Raw genomic sequence first — 20824 nt, forward strand, 5'->3', positions numbered from 1 at the left:
CTGAAACAAGCCAAAGACAAAAAGGACAGATAGTTGGGGGCTTATTTATCCATGTAGAGTTTGCCGTTCTCACAGAGGTGAGTGGCATGCAAGTCAAGAAGGCGAGAGGTCTAATAAGCAACATCCTAGGACTAGGGTTGCAGGAATCGGAAGCCAGCCTGGGAAGACAGCAGTATGTCCCTGGGACAGTGCTCTGGAGATTAAGCCCAGCATATTATTTTGGCATGTCAGCTTCCTGCAAGCCACTGCAGAGAACGTTTTTCTTCCCTATGTCTTCTATGGAATCGGCAAAGGAAGAAGTTACACTTCCATTTCTGCAAAGCGATCCTTCTGCAGAGGCCTCGTTGTGCAATACACACGAGCGGCTTTCTGTTGATGACGACAGGAGCTACGCACACGTTTCTCACAACAGATTCCACTCGGGCTGCACTGCCTCTAAAAATCTGCTGATCTTCTGGTTTGCAGAGGTGACCCTCTTCCCCGCCCATGCACAAAAATCCCCCCTCAGGACATTCCAGTAACTTCACAGTGCCCTGACCTAGATGTGGGGGGGGTTATCAGATCTTGGAAGCTCAGCAGGGTTGGTCCTGGATAGTCATTGGATGGGAGACCACCAAGGACGTGCAGGGCCTGCTATGTAGGTGCAGGCAATGGCCAAACAATTGGAAAAGCCTCCAGTCTTGAAAGTCTTGAAAGCACTTTCCACCCCTGGCTTCGGATCGGAGCTTGTGATGATTTTGATATTTCGGTCAGTGTTTCCATCTGTGCGTACAGAATGCTCTATCATAGTTCCAAAATGAGAAAGGGCAAGGGGGGGGGGGTTAAAACTCCCCAAAAATCTAGACCTACAGAGCAGGCAGGGCTAGAATCAGGTCCTTCTTCCCCTTCCCCCAAGCAGAAAGGACACTGTTGCAATCTTATTTATGTGACCTTGTCTGCACTGCAGGTGGGAGGAGCCACCCGTGGAGGACGGAGAAGGAGTCCTTTCAGAACCATGCTCAGCTGATTAGAAACAAGGATTTTAAAACCCGCTTCCCCCAGCCATGTTTTCTTCTTTGATTTTGTGTGGTTTAGACTTCACTGTTCTACCCAATGGGGGCTGACAAAGGGGGCTGACAAGGGGCTCCCCCTCCTCCATTTTACCCTGGTGGCAGAGGGCAGACAGAGGGTGCACGACTGGCTCGTGGTTGCCCAGAGAGCATCCGTGGCGGGGTGAGGATCCTGATCTCCCAGCTCCCTGCCTGCCACTCTGATCACTGCCTCAGGTCAGCACTAGTTACCCCTCCCAAAAACAAATCCCACACAGGTGAGCTTGAAACTGTACAACTTCATCCGAAAGTGGGCTTTAAATCGGCTCGGGTTTTAGTTAACGTCGGTTGTAAAACGTGATCGGGTTATTTCCAGATAATTCCTCAGGTGGCAGACAAGAGAAATCTTGGCAGGCCAGCTGAAGGCTAAGGTCCTTATCTTGCCTGCGCTTCTGGCCTAGGGACTCCTTTCAGTTGGCTTTTCAAGTCCCACCGAAACGCGCCATCCGGAGTCGCAAGAAACCACAACCAATGTTCAATATGCCCAGTACTTGTCTACTAAGACGCTATTGGTAAGTTAAAGCAAGACGGCTCATGGGCAACATCCTTAAAATGACCACGATTTTAACTCCACGGAAGCAGGATTTTCATTTCCCTTGTGAAAACAGAAGCACTTCAACCAGCTGGATTCATCCTGCTGACCTAAGAAGTGTGGGTACGAAGAACGATGGTAACATCAGAGACTAATATAGAGGGAAAGGGTTTCTAGACTCATCCCCTCCACTTGCTCGGTAAGCCTTAGAATCAGGGGTAGTCAAACTGCGGCCCTCCAGATGTCCATGGACTACAATTCCCAGAAGCCCCTGCCAGCATTTGCTGGCAGGGGCTTCTGGGAATTGTAGTCCATGGACATCTGGAGGGCCGCAGTTTGACTACCCCTGCCTTAGATAAACGTTTAATGACAACTGATTTTAATAGATGGTCACTTGGGATTACGGAGGATTTACCTTCTCAGCGTTGGAGCGAATGCACTTGACAAAATAGGGCTCCGCTTGGCCAAGGGTCTCCATCAGTTTGGTCAGGGAGGCCTGAAGCAGGAAGGGAAATACAGAATTGACTTTGGTGGCAAAGGCTTTCTGGTAGCAAAGACACGTTGTGGCAAACTTCCCCATCCTAAAAACCCATTCAAGAGCTTGTCTGAAAAACACATTTCGTCCGAGTCCCTCACATTTCTTTCCAAATCGCCAAAGGCCCAGTGTTTCCCTCACCCATTTGGCAGCCGGATTCATAGGCCTGGAGTTGCCACGGAAAACATTCTTACCCGGGCTTAGCCTGCCACAAGCATTCTTAAAAAGGGAACAGAAAGCAGGCCCTGGGCTGGGAAGTTTCTCCCTCTTTTGCTGAAACCTCTCCGGGTCAGTTCCTGGACAATGCTTCCCCCGAGACCAAATTCCCCGCACTTAATGACAACAAGTCACCTGGAACTGAGCGCTGATGCTTGGCGGTTTCTTCTTCTTGTGAAGATGAAGAAGAGATTTTGTGATGCGATCGTGAAGAGTCAGATTTGTCAGATGCTTGAGCGATTTCACCTCCAGTAAGTGCTGCGGAAACAGAACGGCAGATGCTGGCTTTGCCCAGACGGGTCCAGAGGGCCAGGAATGAACGAAAATCCTCGGGAGGAATTCACTGTACAGAGTGCTACGGCAATGGCAGGCGTGTGGCCGCAAACTCTTTCACTGGCTCCTGTGCCCAACGTATGGCAATTAAGCCTTGAGGCAAGCCACAGTTCAGGTGACCGATGACCTAGCTCTTTTGCACTGGACACCCAGGCACCACATGCAAACGAACTGAGGCAACAGCATAAAAGGCACAGCTGAATAAAACTGTGGTAAACTTTCTCAACCGCAGCAGCATTAAACAACCGCTCCTTTCGGATGGCCGCCTGATGGATATTTTATGGCTTTCTTTTCAGATTTGGCGTTACCCTTCCCTGAAGACTCAGGGCAGGTCGCAACACCCCACATATAATATATCCATACGCGATTACACTAAAATCACTTTAAAATTAGTCCCGTTCATGTAAGTTCAAAATCATATCAAAGAGTCACTACCTTCTCACTGGTGGGGACGGACCTAAAATGCGTTTCCGATGTTTAAAAAGTCCTGCTGTCAAAACCTGCGTTTGATGATAACCCTGAGTTGTTAGATGCTTTCAGTAGGGAGGCCAGAAATGATCAGGGGTGATCTTAGGCCTCAGCCACAGGCCTGGTGGACCAGCTCTGTTTTATAGGCCCCACATAACTGTTTACGGTTTTCGCAGGGCCCTGATCTCACTTGAAGGGCAGTCCACCTGGCTAGGGCAAGGACCAAAAAAGCCCTCGCTCTGGATGGAGCCAATTTGAGATTTCTGGGGCCAGGATCTTGAGCCATTTCTGTGTGCTCTATCTTAAGCTTCCTGGAGGGGCCCGGTGGAGGAGGTGGTCTTTCAGGTAAGATGAATCTTACTGCTTCCCATTGGTTCATCCCCGAACTCTGGCACATATAAGTTCCAGAGATGACTTTCTAGCTCCAGATATGACTTTCATGCATGGATATCACTTCCATATGGACAAATGGCACACATTGTCCCTGGTAAACAACACACCGCATACGTGTGATACAAGAGACAAGCCTGCATCCATAGATGGACACTGCTTCCTTTCTAAGGTGTTGGTATTGGTAATAGTACATGTTTATTGTGCGTGGCTAAAAGCAATGACAAAGTTGGCCTAAACGGAATATAAAGACAGGCAAGATAAGATGCCACACCATTAAAACAGACTGCAAAATTACCGCGTTTAATTGTCAGACACCGCTTTTGATCCTCGTGTACAAAGCAGCCCCAAACCACGTAAACGAGCAGTGGTTTGGGCCCAGATATTTGAATTCTCTCACCTTTGGAAGGTTCAGTTTGGCTTTGAAGTTCTTGTTTCGCCTGGAGGAAATAAAATGGCAGGGAGGTCCACATCAAAGCAGCTGTGGCAATATACTCTTTTGCTAATCTGCCAACTTGCCCTGACACAACACACCTCCGATTGCAACCGCCGAAGGGTTCAAGCCGGACAAGAATATTTATGGCAAGGAAAGGCACACAGAGCACCCTGTTTTTGCAGAGAACTAAAACTACTAATGCTAATTAAATGGAAGGAGGGGGGGAGTTGGGATCAATCAATCAATCTTTATTTTGTGGTCATTCAGACCAAAATTCAAATACATTTGTAAAGGACAGTTGGGTTTTATACCCCCTTTTCACTGCCCAAAGGAGCCTCAAAGCAGCTTACAATCACCTTCCCTTTCCTCTCCCCACAACAGACATCCTGTGAGGTGGGTGAGGCTGAGAGAGCTTCTCACAGGACTGCTTGGTCAGAACAGCGCTATCAGGGCTGTGACAAACCCAAGGCCACCCAGCTGGCTGCGTGTGGAGGAGCGGGGAATCAAAGCCGGCTCGCCAGATTAGAAGCCACTGCTCTTAACCACTACGCCATGCTGGCTCTCTGGGACATACGGAGAATGTCTAACAGGTCAAAGGTAGATGCTGCAATTCCATATGATTATTGTGTCTCCTCGAAGCTTTAAGGCTTCCCTAATTGCCACGTTGTATGCAGCTGTGTGTAGATTCAGAGGACACTTCCTGGTGTGCAGATGCTGTACAAGTCTGTAAGTAAAATGCCCAAGAGATACTGAACCGGCAAAGCCTAGGCAGCTGGAGGTGTCAAGCCACCCAACTCCGACACAAGCTTCTTGACAACCTACCCAAGGCCATATTCTTGGGCCATATTCTTAATGCATTCTTGGGCTGCATTAAGCCATTTAACTAGATCCTGGTGACTCTTGCTAGGCTCTGTGTGAGGGGAGAAGCGAATGGCCGTTGTGTGGCACAATTATTTTATGGAGTCTTTAAAAAGTACTCTGCTGAACAAGGAATGCTTTTAGCTTAACCGCTTAACAGGATGTTCACAGAAGAAGCTTTGCCATTACCGATTGGGACCATCTAGTTCAACTCCTGTGTGGGGAGGCGGGGCGGAGAAGAGTTGAGAGTGCCAGAGCAGCTCAGGGATCGCCTCCAAGCCCAGCTCAGAGAACTGTAGCTCTTTGACATTCTCAAAATGCTCCTATTCATCTAATAGCCCTTTCTGTACAGCTGCAGAGGTATTCCTGCCCTACCTGCACATTACTCCCATGGTATGCGTGTACCATCAAATTATAACAGAGTGAACCATTCTGGAGATCAAATGGACCTTTAGGATAAAATTGATGCTTTAGGATGCTTAGGGCAGATCCTGCATTGAGCAGGGGGTTGGACTAGATGGCCTGTATGGCCCCTTCCAACTCTATGATTCTATGACTAGATGGCCTGTATGGCCCCTTCCAACTCTATGATTCTATGATTCTATGACCTCTCAGGAGGCTTCAAATGGCCGAATCTTGTTTCTCCTTACTGATCAGTTCCCCTTGAGAGCAAGGCACGAGTTGGTACTCACATGAGGATGCCATGGGCTCTCTCCAGGAGCTTGCTGTTGGTCGAATTGACAAATATCCCGTCTTTGTCAAGGAGGCTGCTGTGGCTGGAGAGCCTGTTGGGCCGGACGCCCATCCTGCTGTTCCAGCCAACGCTGTACATGTCTCTGTAAGGGGGGGAACACAAGTCACCGATTCCAGTTTTGACCGGGAGAATGAGAGCACCGGACGCGACAAAGCGGTAAGAATCAGAGCCAGGCGGAGGTCTTCCTTGGACAGCTCCGCTTCCCATGCGATCCAGCTTACCGTGGGGGTTTTTCATTGATGGTGTTGACTCCCTGCAGATCTGAAAGGGGTGTCCTTGGGCGTTTCCGGGCAATACCTGCGGCAGCACATCAAGAAGAGCTTTAGCCTTCCACGGGGCACTACAGCAATTTGCGGCGGCTAATGAAGAAAAGGCCAAACTGCAATGTGCGTTGAACATGGTACATGCTGGGAATATTTTTGTAAAAAAAAAAAAATAATAATAACAGGAGAGGAAGAACTGTGGCTGAGAAGGACACGATAGGTAGTTTATTTCTGCTCTCAAGCCGGGGAAGCGATATACTAATACGCCGGTTTGCCACGGACGGGGCAGAATGATTTAAACAGAAGTAATACTTTCTGTTTCAAGGGAACGAACAAGATATCGGGAGAATGAAATTGCCTGGTGGGAGGGTCCTAGCATTAAAAGCACCGCCCTTCCGCAGTCAAAACATGATGAAGATTCAGTAAGAAAAATACTAGACGGAAGAGTCATACCCCGGGGCCAGCAATCCCTGCTCAAGTAAAGGACTGTCACCAATTGGCAAAGCATGATTTGTATACAAACATTCCTCTGTTTCAATACCTAGAATCTCTAGATCAGGGGTAGTCAAACTGTGGCACTCCAGATATCCATGGATTACAATTCCCATGAGCCCCTGCCAGCGAATGCTGGCTTGGGCTCATGGGAATTGTAGTCCATGGACATCTGGAGGGCCGTAGTTTGACTACTCCTGCTCTAGATAAAGAAGAAGACTGGGAAAACCTTGGACAGCAGCCATGAATTATGGCCCTGGGCTTAGATGGACCAATGCTCTATATGTCCCTCACCTGGATATACTGTGCATTGACTGCTTATTTCCATCTTCCTAAAGCAAACTTCCACTGAGGCAGACTACAGCAGCAGAATGGTGCTGTAAATCCTTGCTCCCTAAGTCTACTGTGTAACTTTCAAAAGGAGGGTTCACTCTCTTTAAGGCAGATTGAAGCGTTGCCACGCTAAAACTAGTTAACAATCCAAAAGCTGCAATGACTCTGAGAAATTTTAGTAACCTCAGAGAAAGCTTACGTTTCGTCATGAGGAAGCCACGATTATTTCAAGTCTAAAACTAATTCACTCGTGGGCATGCATATTTCCTCAGTGAGTGCCCATGAAAGCTCAAGCCCAGCATAAAACCTGATTGGTCTTCAAGTTCCCCCCGGACTCTAAATTGGACCTGCTGCTTCAGACCGACACAGTGACCCCCTTGAATCTATGACAGGGAATCATTAAACAACACAGTTCTATATTCATTCCAAGGGCAGCTCTTTGGCTCATAGCAAAAGCCATGCTGAGTACGACAGCTCAGGGGGAGATCACACAGATGCTACGCTGTCAACACGCTCTTGGGATGAAGGAAATAAGAAGAAAATGGTCTTAGACTTGTTACCCAAAGCAATGGTACTTATACAGATCACACATTCAGACAGAATCATTACCAAAGTGAGGCAATTTAGCAAATTCCAGCCTAAAAAATGAGCTTCAGAAGGCTGTATTTAATTGGCTAATAATACATTTGTCATTTGGTTAGAGAGTAGGCTTAGGGTTGGCCAAGTTATGGCTCTCCATGCTTGCCAGGGCACATGGGAATTGTAGTCTATGGAACATCTGGAGAGCCACAGTTTGGCCACCTCTGGTCTAGGATCTGGAACAATCCAGTCAGAATGATCTTTCCTTCATGGAATCTGGTTGGATATCCTCAGGCCAGTCTCTCTACCTCAGCTTTACCTACTTCGCAGGGCTGTTGGAGGAAGGCAAAGCAATGTTGTAAGACACTCTGGGGAGGAAAGTGACGTATAAACATCAAAACTAATTTTAGAACATTGAATTGGTACATGAGAGTTAGGAAACCGTTGTCCACGTGTGGTTCATACACAGCTTTTGATAAAGGCTCTCCAGGAAATTCAGTAGTCATACAGTTAAGAGAACAGGGCCAGTTGGTTAATAATGCACCAACAGTTTTAACAACGAAGGAAACTAAGCCATGTGAACCCCCCAGGGATATCTACTGGGATCAATAAGTAACTTACTCTGATATCTCAGCCCTGCGTCTGCCCTCCCCAAGCCGGTCTGCTGCCATTCCCACACAGACCGGGCTGTGCAGGAAGGGCTGGCTGGAGGCATTTAAAGGGACCGAGGTGCCTCCTGAACCACCGAGCAGCTGATCCCCATGTGCTCATGTGCTGTCCCCATGTGAGACTGCACAGAGGATCAATGATAAAGTAATGAAGACAGCAGGGGGAGTGCCAGAATCTCTATATTCAATGTACTGGATGTAACTAGCCAGAAAGAGATCTGGGGATGCATTTAAAATATCAACCCTTTGCAGCCATAAAACAGATAAAATTCTGTATAAGGTAAGTTATTCAGTATTCTATGCAAGGTATCATAAGAGCCAATATCATCGTATCTTTGGATAAAGCTATGGGTTGAGTTCAAAATACTGTCCTTGCAGGTCTCCCACTTGTAAAATCTCTGTAGGAATCACTGACCAGGTAAGGGGAGACACATGAGACAGGCCCTGCAATCCTTAGAAATTCCAAGGAAGAAATGACACGCTAAGGAAAGCCCAGGTGCCTACTGGTCCTCCTGATCCTTCAGTGGAAAACCCTTTCATTTGAAAGAGGGCAGCCGATAACAAGCCCCACTTACTTTCTCAAAAGCTTGGCAGCTACCACAGGAATGACCAGCAGATGCCCATGGGCACCATGTTGGGGACCTTTGGTGTAAAGCATTAGCCATGGTGTCTCAATGAAACTCACATCTCAAAACCGCATGTAGGGGACAAACATGGGAAGGCCCTTGCCTTCAAGCCCTGCTTGTGCACCTCCTGGAAGCACCCAGGCTAGCTGCTGCTGGACAAAGACTGTTAGAACAGATGATATCATCCACTAAGGCAGTTCTCATGCAGCTCCATCCAGAATCGACTTCAGAACTGGTTACTACGTGCTTATCTGATTAAACCTGTATTGAATATCAGTAAATGCAGGGCAGTCTTTTATAAGGGAAATCCATCTTTGTTCTAACAGTGCAACCCTTTCCCACAACTCACTGCTGTCAGATTTCAAAACCCAAATGCTCATGTTAAGTGATCACTTACCATCCACATCCCCTTCAAAGAAGAGCATCTTTGCAGGGGTTACCATGCCCAAAGATACCCAAAGTATGCATGACAAGAGGTATTTTGTTTATTGAGATCAGCAGCCGGGTAGTAACCTTTGCAGGGCCAACTAGAAGTTACTGAAAAGCTGAAAACGTTTCTCTGCAAGGAGTCCGGCAAAGGTCAGAAGGAAAGCTTCTGATGACTCCCGTGGGAAGAGCCTGCCAGGCTGACGGACCTGATCGTTAAGGTGAAATGGTTATTGCGTATGCAAAAGCCGTTTAATGAGCAAGCTAGCATCCTCCGGTTGGTACTCAATGTCGTTATGGGCACCAAAACACCATGCGCTACATCTTACGGCAGAGGGTGTTATGTGTCATGCTGCTGGACCCCTTTTCTTCCCACAAGAGGGATCCAGCCGTAATTAGTAAAAAAAAAAAAAAAAAAAAAGGCAAATGGGCCTGATTGTCATGCAGGACTAGTTCATTATGTCACAAACGGGAGTGAGGAGAAGGAAATGGAGACCAAGTGCATCGCTGTGATTCTCGCCTAGGAAGAGCGTTCTTTGAGGCCACACTAGCTCTGGCTGGTCTTGGAAAAGGGGCGGGAAGCTTCTCCAAGATCATTCATGGGACTAAAAATATCCACGTGCAGGTGGGCAATTATAAAACAGGGGGAAACGAACCTGCTGCAGGTTCCAAAAGATGCTAAATCTGGCTGGAGTAGGAACGCACGTCACAATATCCCTCCGTGAACTTAACAGCTTGCCGGCATTCAAAAGCTTTGAGACCTCAACCTCCCGTGACACAGAGATTAATAACAAATATGAAAAAAAAACTGAAGATTATGGCAAGAGATGATTCAGGGCTAGAAGTTCCCAGGAGGCAGGGACTCAATCTCCCCCGTATTGTTAAGTTGCTACTGTTCAAGACGGCTTCCGCGTCTGCGTGAGAAGGCTCCGCGCACGGCTGCCCCGTCCTGGCTACCCAGAATGCTCCTGGTTTCCATTTCCTGCTGTGTGAGTGTCATGTCAGAGAGATGGGTGGGATATGGCGCCTTACTGTACTTCTCCTCTTTGCATCTCTGCAGGATCTCTAAGCTCCTCTGGTGAACTGGGTGGTGGAGAAAGCTAAAACTATCGACACTTTTCAAAACCGCATCATCATGCCCTTGAGAAGCAAAACAAAAACAAAAACAACAAACATGGAGAGAAGAGAAAGATTACATAAGCAGAAACCAAGGAAGAATCGAGAACAGTGCGGACAACAGCCCTATCAACACATACTTTTTCTGGGAGGAACACTGCTTTCTAGCTGCAGGCAATGACTTTGCTGTTTCTCGACTAATGAGTGCACACAAGACAGGGGACTGGTTCAACCTTTCATATTCCAGCACTGCCTGTCGGAGAGCTGCTCTTCAAATAGGGAAGAGAGAAAGCCCCAGACTAAACATTTTAACCGGGACCAGTTTTCTTTTTCTTAAGCGGGGTGCCACCCACACGGCGCTGCAAAAATCCATGTGCTCTGTTGCATTGCGGGTTGGGATTGAAATTATGACATTTTACGAAGCACCGTGATCTGTCTTGCAAACCCCCCTTTGCTATTTCAGAATGGGACAGACGCCTTCGCTTGGCATGTAGGCTGACTTAGGATGAGCCAGGTGCAATTCGTGGATACCGTCCTGTATTTCAAAAGCAGTCACAGACAATTCCCGTAGTAAAAATTGATTCTAAGGGTTATCTTCTGAAGAGGAGTGGAGCAGGGACGTGCCACGATGCAAGGTTTGGTCAAACGTGCCAGTTCAGAGCATCGCAAATGTCAAACACCTAACCAGAATAAAGTGGTAGTCATTTAACCATCATCCGGATAGATGAACGGCGACGTTATTTAAATCTGGGACCTATCAGCCATGTCTTCAGGAATTCTGATGTTTAATTTCCTGGTCATTCTCGGGTTGTATAAATTTGCAAAGGCACCACTGGGAAAGTCAACTAAAATTCTCATTCCCTACAAATCCCGGCCTCTACCATCACGAGCTGTCACGAACGGCAATGTAAGGAGGAACAGGGGTTCTTCTAGCAACCACGCTGCAGAGCTAAATGCAACACACAAGACACAAAAAACACATTCTATACCCAAGACAGGGCCTTGCAAAGCAAGCAGAAAAGGTGAGTCGCTTAATTTTGTGGCTGGTTCACACCCAATGTTTAGAACAGAGGCCAAAAAGTACACAACTTTAATGCCACACACACAGACACCTTTCTAACAGCCCAGCAGGGGTACATGACTCTGACCTGGATGGTCTAGGTAAGCCCAAACACACCACCTTTTGGAAGCTAAGCAGGGTCATACTTGGATGGGAGATCACCATGGAAGTCCATGTTTTGCTAAGCAGAGGGGCAGGCAACGCAAACCACCTCCAAATGTCTTTGGCCTGGAAAACCCTACAGCAGGGGTAGTCAACCTGTGGTCCTCCAGATGTCCATGGACTACAATTCCCATGAGCCCCTGCCAGCAAATGCAAATGCTGGCAGGGGTTCATGGGAATTGTAGTCCATGGACATCTGGAGGACCACAGGTTGACTACCCCTGCCTTACAGGATTGTAATCCATCTGTTGCAACTTGATGGTACTTGCCTGTGTATTACATTGGGCAGACATATTCAGACAAAAGGCCTATGGCCTTCGCCAAACTGAAGACTGCAGATATATTTTTTAAAATCGGAGTTTGCATCCTTTCTGTGTTAATATCCTTCTTTCAGTCTGCCCAATGCTTTCACCAGAGAGTCTGATTCGTTTTGGGTACAGATGGCTGATCTCCCCCTGCACGGAAATCTGCAAATGTGAAAAACCTACATTCGCTCTGAAATACAACCTGCCAAGGTAACAGAAAAAGCTATTTTAATCCCTTGCTCGGAAGAAAAACGGCACCGCACGCATGCAAAAGAGACAGTAGCATCTCGTTGACTTTAACATAGCTCTCAGATGTAAATGACATTACAAGAACATCAAGGATGGGCGGGGGGGGGGGGGAAACAGCTTCAGGAGACAATGCTGCACGTTAATACTAACCTCAAGCCGAAGCCACTCACAAAGAGCAAAGAGAGAGGTTGGCCACTGTTCAAAGACCATCGACACACAAAGAGAACAAAAAATAAAGAGGTTTAACAAGCCCAGCTAGGCAAAGGCATGAGATACTTCTCCCTCGTGCAGGAGTATAACTCAGAAAGTTTTTTTTTTCCCAAAGGAAAAGGGAAAGCAAGTGTAAGCCAATTTGAGATTCACTTCAGGTAGAGAAAAAGCGGCATATAAGTACCAATTTTTCTTCTTCTTCAGTAATATCAGGGCTCTCTCAGCCTCATCTCCCTCACAGGGTGGGGAGTTGTGGGGAGAGGGAAGAGAAGGTGATTGGAAGCCACTTTGAGTGGGTACAGAAAAGTGGCATATAAGAACCAGCTCTTCTCTTCTCCAGTAATATCAGGGCTCTCCCAGCATCACCTCCCTCACAGGAAGTCTGTTGTGGGAAGAGGAAAGCGAAGGCAAATGTAAGCCACTTTGAGACTCTTTCGGGTAGAGAAAAGCGGCATATAAGAACCAACTCTTCTTCTTCTTCAAAAGAAGGCATTACAAAAGGAAAGTTCAAAAGCACTTAGTGAGTAGGCCATGAAGTAACCTTTGACAAGCCTATTGATGGGACCACCAGACACGCAACCTTTGTCATCTGCAATATTCAAGGTGCCAGAAATTCCAGCTAAGTCAGGCACAAACCACTAGTGCATGAAAAAGCCTCCATGGTTCCACCCGTCAAGTCCTTAGCTGGGCTCCACATTACAACAAGGATTAAGGCGGAGGTAGAGAGAGAGCCACCTTTTCCTCCAAGCAATAGCCACCAACAGGATTGCAGCTGGACGCTCAAAAGGTTTTCTCTTAGCAATAGGCAGGAAGCTGTCTCCGTCAGCCAAACGCAACGCATTATGTCGACTGCCTGCGGACATGTTTAATAATGCACATGCATTACTGCAGGCATCATCAGACTGCTCTGACGGCTATTTCTGAAGGGAAGGAAATCTGGGAGGGTGTAACTTTCAGCAGAGGGGCTGGGGAAGGAAAGAGCGGCTGTCCTCGGCAAGTCACGGTCCCCAGCAGATCCCAGTTGGGTGTTCAACTCTTGTAAATGAGCCACTGGATCCCCCCCCCCCTGTGAATGGGTAATGCAGCTAAGAGGGTACGATGCAAAAGAGGGGGAGGGATTGTGCACTCTCTGTGGCTACTTCTCTGAAAACTACCCCTCCCACTGGGTTTTCTCTAGTGTGTGAGAGAGACAGAGAGAGAGATTAGCCATACAAAAGGCTCTTTCTAGTTACTATTTCCCCACCTTTCTTAGGAACAAAGATCACACTGACCTGTCTTGTGCATTCAGACTAGGATTTCATAGCCCTAGAGATATTCCCGCTTCCATGTTCAAACACAGGTGAAGCTGCTACACATTATTTGTATGTGTGTGTGTGTTTGTGTGTGTGGTAGAGATGGTAGTTGGCTATTGGAAATATGCATCTTTATGGCTACATCTTGTCACAGGACAAGGTCATAAGTCCCTATGAAGACTGAACACAGAAGGTCTATTTCTTGTGTTAGATGCATTATAAACAGTATAAGGATTGCTTCCCACTGAATGCATCTCCTCACACCTGAGGAATGAGCCCAGTCTGAGCTGCTACCTAGATGAATACCGGAAAATCTCCAGTCTATTGTGGCTTCTCACTAAATGTACTCGGAGCAAAACTGTCACCTGAACTGTGTGTGCAGGCTTTTCCCAGCTCAGAAACGGTAGCTGTGTTGCAGCCCCAGTTCTTGGTCTGCTACGCTGCACTCGACCGATGAGTTAAGTACCTGTGCCACAAGATGTTCATTTTTGGTAACTCTGGTTTCCTGTGCGAGGCAAGGACGGCGCACGCAAATAAAGAAACTGACCCGATCGTGCGACATCAGCTCAACTCTGCTTTCCAGTTTAACAATTGCTACTCCGTGCTGTAGCCGTCGGCTGGCGTCCTTGCAAAACTGTATCATCCGGCGTGCTCCGAATAACTCGCAATGGAACGCCAGAGAGCTTTTTAAAGAATCTCTTTTATATAAATGTTTATAACTGGAACTGTTCGATGTAACAGTATCCTGTGTGAACCTCTCCAAAGAATATTTATTGCACATTTCTTTTGGGCAAGCTGTCTAGAACCGTTGAAGGGGGGCGGCGGGCCTCCCCCTCGCAAAGACGGCCCACCTTATTGCTTTTTAATCTTCGAAAGGAGGTCAAAATATAGGGGAGGCATTCTTCGGAACAAATAAAAGCATTGCAAAACTTAAATATGGATCGGCTGCCTGCTTTGCCTAAATGGGTGTACGATAAAGTAAAATAAAGAGATTTATTTTGGAAACTCGGAACTATAGTCTACTTTACCAGCCAGTGGAACCTCTACACCAGGGGTGGCCAAACGGTGGCTCTCCAGATGTCCAGGGACTACAATTCCCATGAGCACATGCTGACAGGGGCTCATGAAAATGATCCTCCCTGGACAGCTGGAGAGCGACAATTTGGCCACCCTTGCTCTGCACTCACTTGCTCTTTCCAGCACAAAGGTGAGTTTGCATTGATTAAATGCTAACCAATGGCTTAAGGCCACTTTAACGGTACGGTTTAACAAGGTCTGCAGCCTCAGCAAGGCCCGGCTTCCTGACCACACTGGGGGATGCACAGCAGTCCCTCTTGGGCAACCAGATCTCACAAACACAGCCTTCCAGCTGTGAGCCCAGGCACTACTGAGCCATTGGGCCGAAGGCTGCTGGATCCTTCTGGAGGGCTGATACCGACATGTGGCTTTGGCATGGCATTAGAGACACTAAAAATACAAGGACAATTAAAGCCAGCAAGAGGCTTCCCTATCTAGGTGGGCATCCAAGCCCTCTCTCTCCCTCTCTCTCTCTTCCATCTGGCAGAGCTGGACACCCTTGCCTTGTACAACGAGGCTCTGCAGCTTCTCACAGTGAGTGGGCTGCCAGCCGACAGGCTGGGCCCGAAGATCTCCTCGAATAACAACTGATCTCCAGGCAACAGAGAAAATGGCTGCTTTGGAGGCGGAGCTCTATGGCAATATACTCCACTTAAGTCCCTCCCCTCTGCAGGCTCCGCTCTGCAAATCCCCAGGAATTCTCCAAGCCAGAATTTGCAGCCTGACGCAGTGACCAAAGCACATGGGGCACAATGGTTTGGGAAGGCTTAAGAGGGGTGGTTGCCAGCAGCGTAAGGTGTTCCTTGCCCATAGGCCTGGGCTGTCGGGACCCAGGGGTGATTTCAGGGCTCTTTCCCAAGGCATCTGCTCCACAGAACCCAGTGGCTCTGGTCCCCAATGGAACCGCTGGACGCTGCAGTTTGGCTCGTTTGTTCTTATGCCAAGTCTGGCAAGGCCCTCCTGTGTGCAAAGATGAACTATGGCAGTCGTTCTTCTACAGGAATCATAGAATCGTGGAGCTGGAAGGGACCCCAGGGTCACCTAGTCCAACCCCCTGCAGAACGTGGGAAATCCGCAGCTAACTGTCCACAGCCCAAAATGCTCCTGCTGCTTCTCAGAAGGCAAGCCATCGTTTCTAGCTGACTTCCCCTTACGCGAATCGTTGCCCATACAGCAATATCGGCAAGGGCTCGGAATGCTCTGCAGAGTCAAGACTTTGGCAAGGGGAAATAGGACCGTTGAAAATGCAAAGCTTTCCCATCAGGCATATTTCACGCCTTCTTACAAAGAAAATAACAGGTAAAAGGTAAAGGTAAAGGTATCCCCTGTGCAAGCACCGAGTCATGTCTGACCCTTGGGGTGACGCCCTCCAGCGTTTTCATGGCAGACTCAATACGGGGTGGTTTGCCAGTGCCTTCCCCAGTCATTACCGTTTACCCCCCAGCAAGCTGGGTACTCATTTTACCGACCTCGGAAGGATGGAAGGCTGAGTCCACCTTGAGCCGGCTGCTGGGATCGAACTCCCAGCCTCATGGGCAAAGCTTTCAGACAGCTGCCTTACCACTCTGCGCCACAAGAGGCTCTTTTAACAGGGCAAGCCTCCTAAACTTCCAGAGGAACTCATCTCGCCAAACAGGACGCCCTCCCCCTGCCCCCGGCCGCACTAAAGCCATCGCATCACGACATCCATCTCGAATGTGCCACGAGCTTTCAAAAACATTTTTAAATGGTTTTCTATGCTTCCGGGTGTACCTTTCTTTCTGGCAAACGGGGCACCTGAAATCGGAGGCTTTGAACACAGTAGAATGCGCACGTGCGTCTGAGAGATTCAAGCGGAAGCGTGAGATATGAAGGCAGAGCTAAAGCATTGGACACCTACCCGTCTTCTTCTCAATGTACTTCCTCCCGGCCTCCCTGAAGGCGACCACGGCCCTGAAGAAAGCGCGGAGGACCGCCCAGCGGAACACGGCCACGGGATCGATCCCAATCATTCCACAGATGAAGGCGCTCTTGCTGCTTCTTAGGAGAGCCACAATGTCTGGCCGCATGTGATCTGTGTTTTTCTCCCGGAAATCCTACAGCGTGGGAAAGAGCGGAGCAGGACTCAGCATGGGCTTACAGTTCCTCATAACCGTGACCCCCCTCCTTCTACTGAGGCGTGGAGGCTTGGGTCACATTCTCAGCTTGAAAGGTGACTTTGGGCTGGTCGCTTTACTCTGCAAGGTGCTTGCGAGGACTAAAAGGAGAAAGGACCGTATTTGTGGCTCTTGGGACAATGGTTGCGATCCAGACTGGGGGAGGGTGTCAAGAAACCAGACTGTGAGGATAAGCCCTATGAAGATAGGTTGAGGGACTTGGGAATGTTCAGTCTGGAGAAAAGGAGGTTGAGAGGGGACATGATAGCCCTATTTAAGTATTTGAAAGGTTGTCACTTGGAGGAGGCAGGAGGCTGTTTCCGTTGGCTGCAGAGGAGAGAACACGCAGTAATGGGTTTAAACTTCAAGTACAACGATATAGGCTAGATATCAGGAAAAACATTTTCACAGTCAGAGTAGTTCAGCAGTGGAATAGGCTGCCTAAGGAGGTGGTGAACTCCCCCTCACTGGCAGTCTCCAAGCAAAGGTTGGATGCACACTTTTCTTGGATGCTTTAGGATGCTTTGGTCTGATCCTGCGTTGAGCAGGGGGTTGGACTAGTTGGCCTGTATGGCCCCTTCCAACTCTATGGTTCTATGATTCTATTCTATGACAAGGGATTGTTTTTGTATCAGGATGGGGTCTGATGCTTGCAACTATTTTAGTTTTAGACAGATGAACGGTCAGATTTCCCCAAATGTGTTCATTTATTTTTACAGTTCTACCCTGCCTTTCCTCAGAGGCTCAGGGCAGCTTGCAAAGTTTAAAACATGCAAGATTAATAAATAGGTGTGATCCAGCGTTTTCCTCCTCCACTAATGCCCACTAATGTCGCCGGAGGGAACAGAAAGAACTGGATCATGGGATGACATAAAAGATGCCCTGCTTGAGCTCACAGCATTCCCAGAGAAGACTCCCCAAACCACTGTCTTAAGACAGTTTGAATGGTCATATAGATCAGGGGTAGTCAAACTGCGGCCCTCCAGATGTCCATGGACTACAATTCCCATGAGCCCCTGGGAATTGTAGTCCATGGACATCTGGAGGGCCGTAGATTGAATACCCCTGAAATAGATGTTTCCTGTATTCTACACACAGAGCGGCTACGTGCATTTCCTATAGGAGGCTGAGCTGTATGGTAAAACCAGGCCAACTTTTAATTTAAAAATTAGGCCACATCCAAGCTAACACACACACTAAAGTGCTGCTAAAATCAATGCGACAAATGCAGCCATTATCAGCTGGCTGTTTTAATTAGGATCAGAAGGAAAAACAATCAGTGATCCAGTTACAAGGTGATTGTTTGGAGCCCAGCTCGGAGCATGGCAAAATCGGGCCCAAAAGACCATTCCCAAGTGATAAGCCCGCCCTGAGAAACAGCGTTTTGCTGAACAATCCGGAAGTCTGCAGGCTTTCTCCGGAGTTCCTGAAAGGCCTTTTAGGATAAATTGGGAGGAACGACCAACATACAGACCTTCACGCCATATTTAACTTTCCCAGCGTAGTGTTTTATGATGAAGGCCGGTTCCATCACAGCGGGAAACTCAATGTACGGGTTTCCTTCGTGCTGACGCTTAAACTTGTCCAGCAGCGTTTGATTTGTCGCTTGTGGGAAACTGCACAGGAGGAAAAAGAAAGAAAAAATAACTGCTCTGTCTCTAATTGTTCTGATCGGGCGTGAATCATTTTTTTTTTAATGTAGCCGTGTCATTCCCATGACACTGCTCATTGCCAACAGGTCCTGAGCCTGCTAATTAGCAAACGGCGACGACACACTAAGCAGAATTCTTAGTACTGGCAATGACATGGCTTTAGGGCCAACATTGATTCCTCTTCACTGCTCCCGTGCACAGAGGGCAAGCAGCATGGCCTGTTTGGTGTGGGGCAAAACCCTGGCCTAGTGGGGTGGCCCGATCAATGCGCCCTCCAGCGAACATGCTTGCGACACATTTCAAACACTACCGAGCATGCAGCTCATTTGAAGTATTTATAGCCTGCCTCTCTGCTAAATTAGCCAGCAAAGCCGTTTTGCAACCTTCTGTAATTAAAAACAATAAAACGTTAACACGGACATTCGTTAAAAGCCCGGCTAAAAGAATCGGCGGCATCGTTTTTGGGAAAAAAAATACTTGAGAAGATTGACAGCAGTCAAGTCAATGTCAGAAAACAAGGGGCAGCACTGTGAGGGGCAGCACTGATGAGAGGGGAGATGTGTTTATCTAGCACCAAGAGGTCAACGATTTTGCCTTCTCGTGTTTGGCTAGGGGGGAGTTCCAGAGTCAAGGTGCCAATGACACAGTAGGTCTTTTCTCCGGAGACCATCTTAGCTCAAAAGGCAAGCGTACTATTACTATTACTATTACTATTACTATTACTATTACTATTACTACTACTACTACTACTACTACTACTACTACTACTACTACTACTGCTATTATTCTATTACTCTATTAAAGGTTGTCTATGAAAGGTTGTCACTTGGAGGAGGGCAGGATGCTGTTTCCGTTGGCTGCAGAGGAGAGGACATGCAGTAATGGGTTTAAACTACAAGTACAACGATATAGGCTAGATATCAGGAAAAGAATTTTCACAGTCAGAGTGTTTCAGCAGTGGAATAGGCTGCCTAAGGAGGTGGTGAGCTCCCCCTCACTGGCAGTCTTCAAGCAAAGGTTGGATACACACTTTTCTTGGATACTTTAGGATGCTTAGGGCTGATCCTGCGTTGAGCAGGGGGTTGGGCTAGATGGCCTGTGTGGCCCCTTCCAACTCTATGATTCTATGATTACTATTACTATTATCTTTGAATTTATTGCCCGCCACTCTCAACAAAGCCAGCTCGTGGCAGGTTACAAGGTAGAATAAATAAGACAGAGCACATCCTTGCAGGATCCCCTGGAAGCCAGCTGGCCTTTTCACTGCAGCTTGCCATTTTATTTTCAACTTGGGAAACCAAACACTGATACCTCCCCCGAGTGGGGGGGAGACGGCATACTCACTTGCTCTCCTCATCCAGCAAATGGAGCAACCCGGTTGGTTTTTTGCTGATGAGGTTGATGCAGCCAGAGTTGTCTATGTAGTCAATGTTATGCCAGCTGATGCCTTCGAGTCTGTACTCCTCCTGGTGGGGGGGAAGAGTTTACATGTGTTACGACAGAGGCACAAGCAATGCTTCCGCAGCCTTCCCATGGAAAGCAAAGCAAGCTGTCAATCATGGCCACTTTCGGATACTCCATTTTTACCGTCGCACGTACAGGGGTGTGTGTCGGGGAATCAGGTTGCGTGCTGGCAAATCAAGCAAGCCTGCAAGCGAGGTGTTTTGGACACTTCCCCCCTAGTTTCCCAGCAAGTGGGGAGAGGGCTGGTCTGCCGTCATATTCTTGCTGGTTTTGTATTGTGAACTGTTGTGTTTTAGTGGGGTTTTTTAGAAGATTGTATTTTACTTATTTTATGTTGTAACCCGCCACAAGCCAGCTTTGCTGAGAGTGGCAGGCAAGAAATTCAAATAATATTATGAGAAGGAAGGACTCCCTGGAGAAGAGCCTAATGCTGGGAGCGGTTGAGGGCAAAAGAAGAAGGGGACGACAGAGAATGAGGTGGCTGGATGGAGTCACTGAAGCAGTGGGTGTGAACTTAAGTGGACTCCGGGGAATGGTAGAGGACAGGAAGGCCTGGAGGATCATTGTCCATGGGGTCGCGATGGGTCGGACATGACTTCTTACCTAACAACAACAATAATAATAACAACTTCAGAACACTCAAAACAGCAACAAAATGGGCAACCCCCCCAGGTTTCCAGACACGGAGTTGCACAAGTTTGTCCCCTCCTGCACACACTGTCTATGTTCACAATTACCCCCGTACATTAAGGCCAGCATCCTAAGGAACGGACAGCTACATTGTAGCGGGGCTGAAATCTGGGAAACATTTTTGCAAGGAGAAAGAAAACCTCGTAACAGGCTTTTGGACGTACCTGCTCCAGTTTAAAGATGTGCTGGTTGAAATAATGCTGTAAACGTTCGTTGGCAAAATTAATGCAGAACTGCTCGAAGCTGTTGCTTTCGTAATCTTCAAAGCCGAAAATATCAAGGACTCCGATGGATAAAGTCTGCAACGGGAAAGCGGAAAGGTGAAACAGAACTGGCGAATGTGGAGCAGTGGTTCGAGTACCAGACTAAGAGTCAGGAGAGCCAGGTTCGAATCCACAGCATTCTGCTCTGAAAG

The 20824-nt window shown here is 47.8% G+C and overlaps 1 protein-coding gene across 7 annotated transcripts in view; it reads right to left on the reverse strand.

Moving 5' to 3' along the window:
- Nucleotides 1–20824, reverse strand: part of MYO9A (myosin IXA) — a 138457-nt gene that overhangs the window by 41302 nt on the left and 76331 nt on the right. For 6 of the 7 annotated variants that reach the window (XM_077318114.1, XM_077318116.1, XM_077318111.1 and 3 more), the window contains 10 exons: nt 20574–20708; nt 19600–19721; nt 18078–18219; nt 16348–16543; nt 10030–10137; nt 5832–5907; nt 5549–5692; nt 3963–4002; nt 2507–2629; nt 2036–2116 (listed from right to left, as the gene is read on the reverse strand). In XM_077318114.1, coding sequence (XP_077174229.1) covers nt 2036–2116; nt 2507–2629; nt 3963–4002; nt 5549–5692; nt 5832–5907; nt 10030–10137; nt 16348–16543; nt 18078–18219; nt 19600–19721; nt 20574–20708 — 1167 coding nt within the window. The remainder of the gene's footprint in view (nt 1–2035; nt 2117–2506; nt 2630–3962; nt 4003–5548; nt 5693–5831; nt 5908–10029; nt 10138–16347; nt 16544–18077; nt 18220–19599; nt 19722–20573; nt 20709–20824) is intronic. The other variant, XM_077318115.1, reaches the window with a different exon arrangement.

Source organism: Paroedura picta, chromosome 18 (assembly GCF_049243985.1).
Source record: "Paroedura picta isolate Pp20150507F chromosome 18, Ppicta_v3.0, whole genome shotgun sequence".
NCBI classification, from domain to species: Eukaryota; Metazoa; Chordata; class Lepidosauria; order Squamata; family Gekkonidae; genus Paroedura; species Paroedura picta.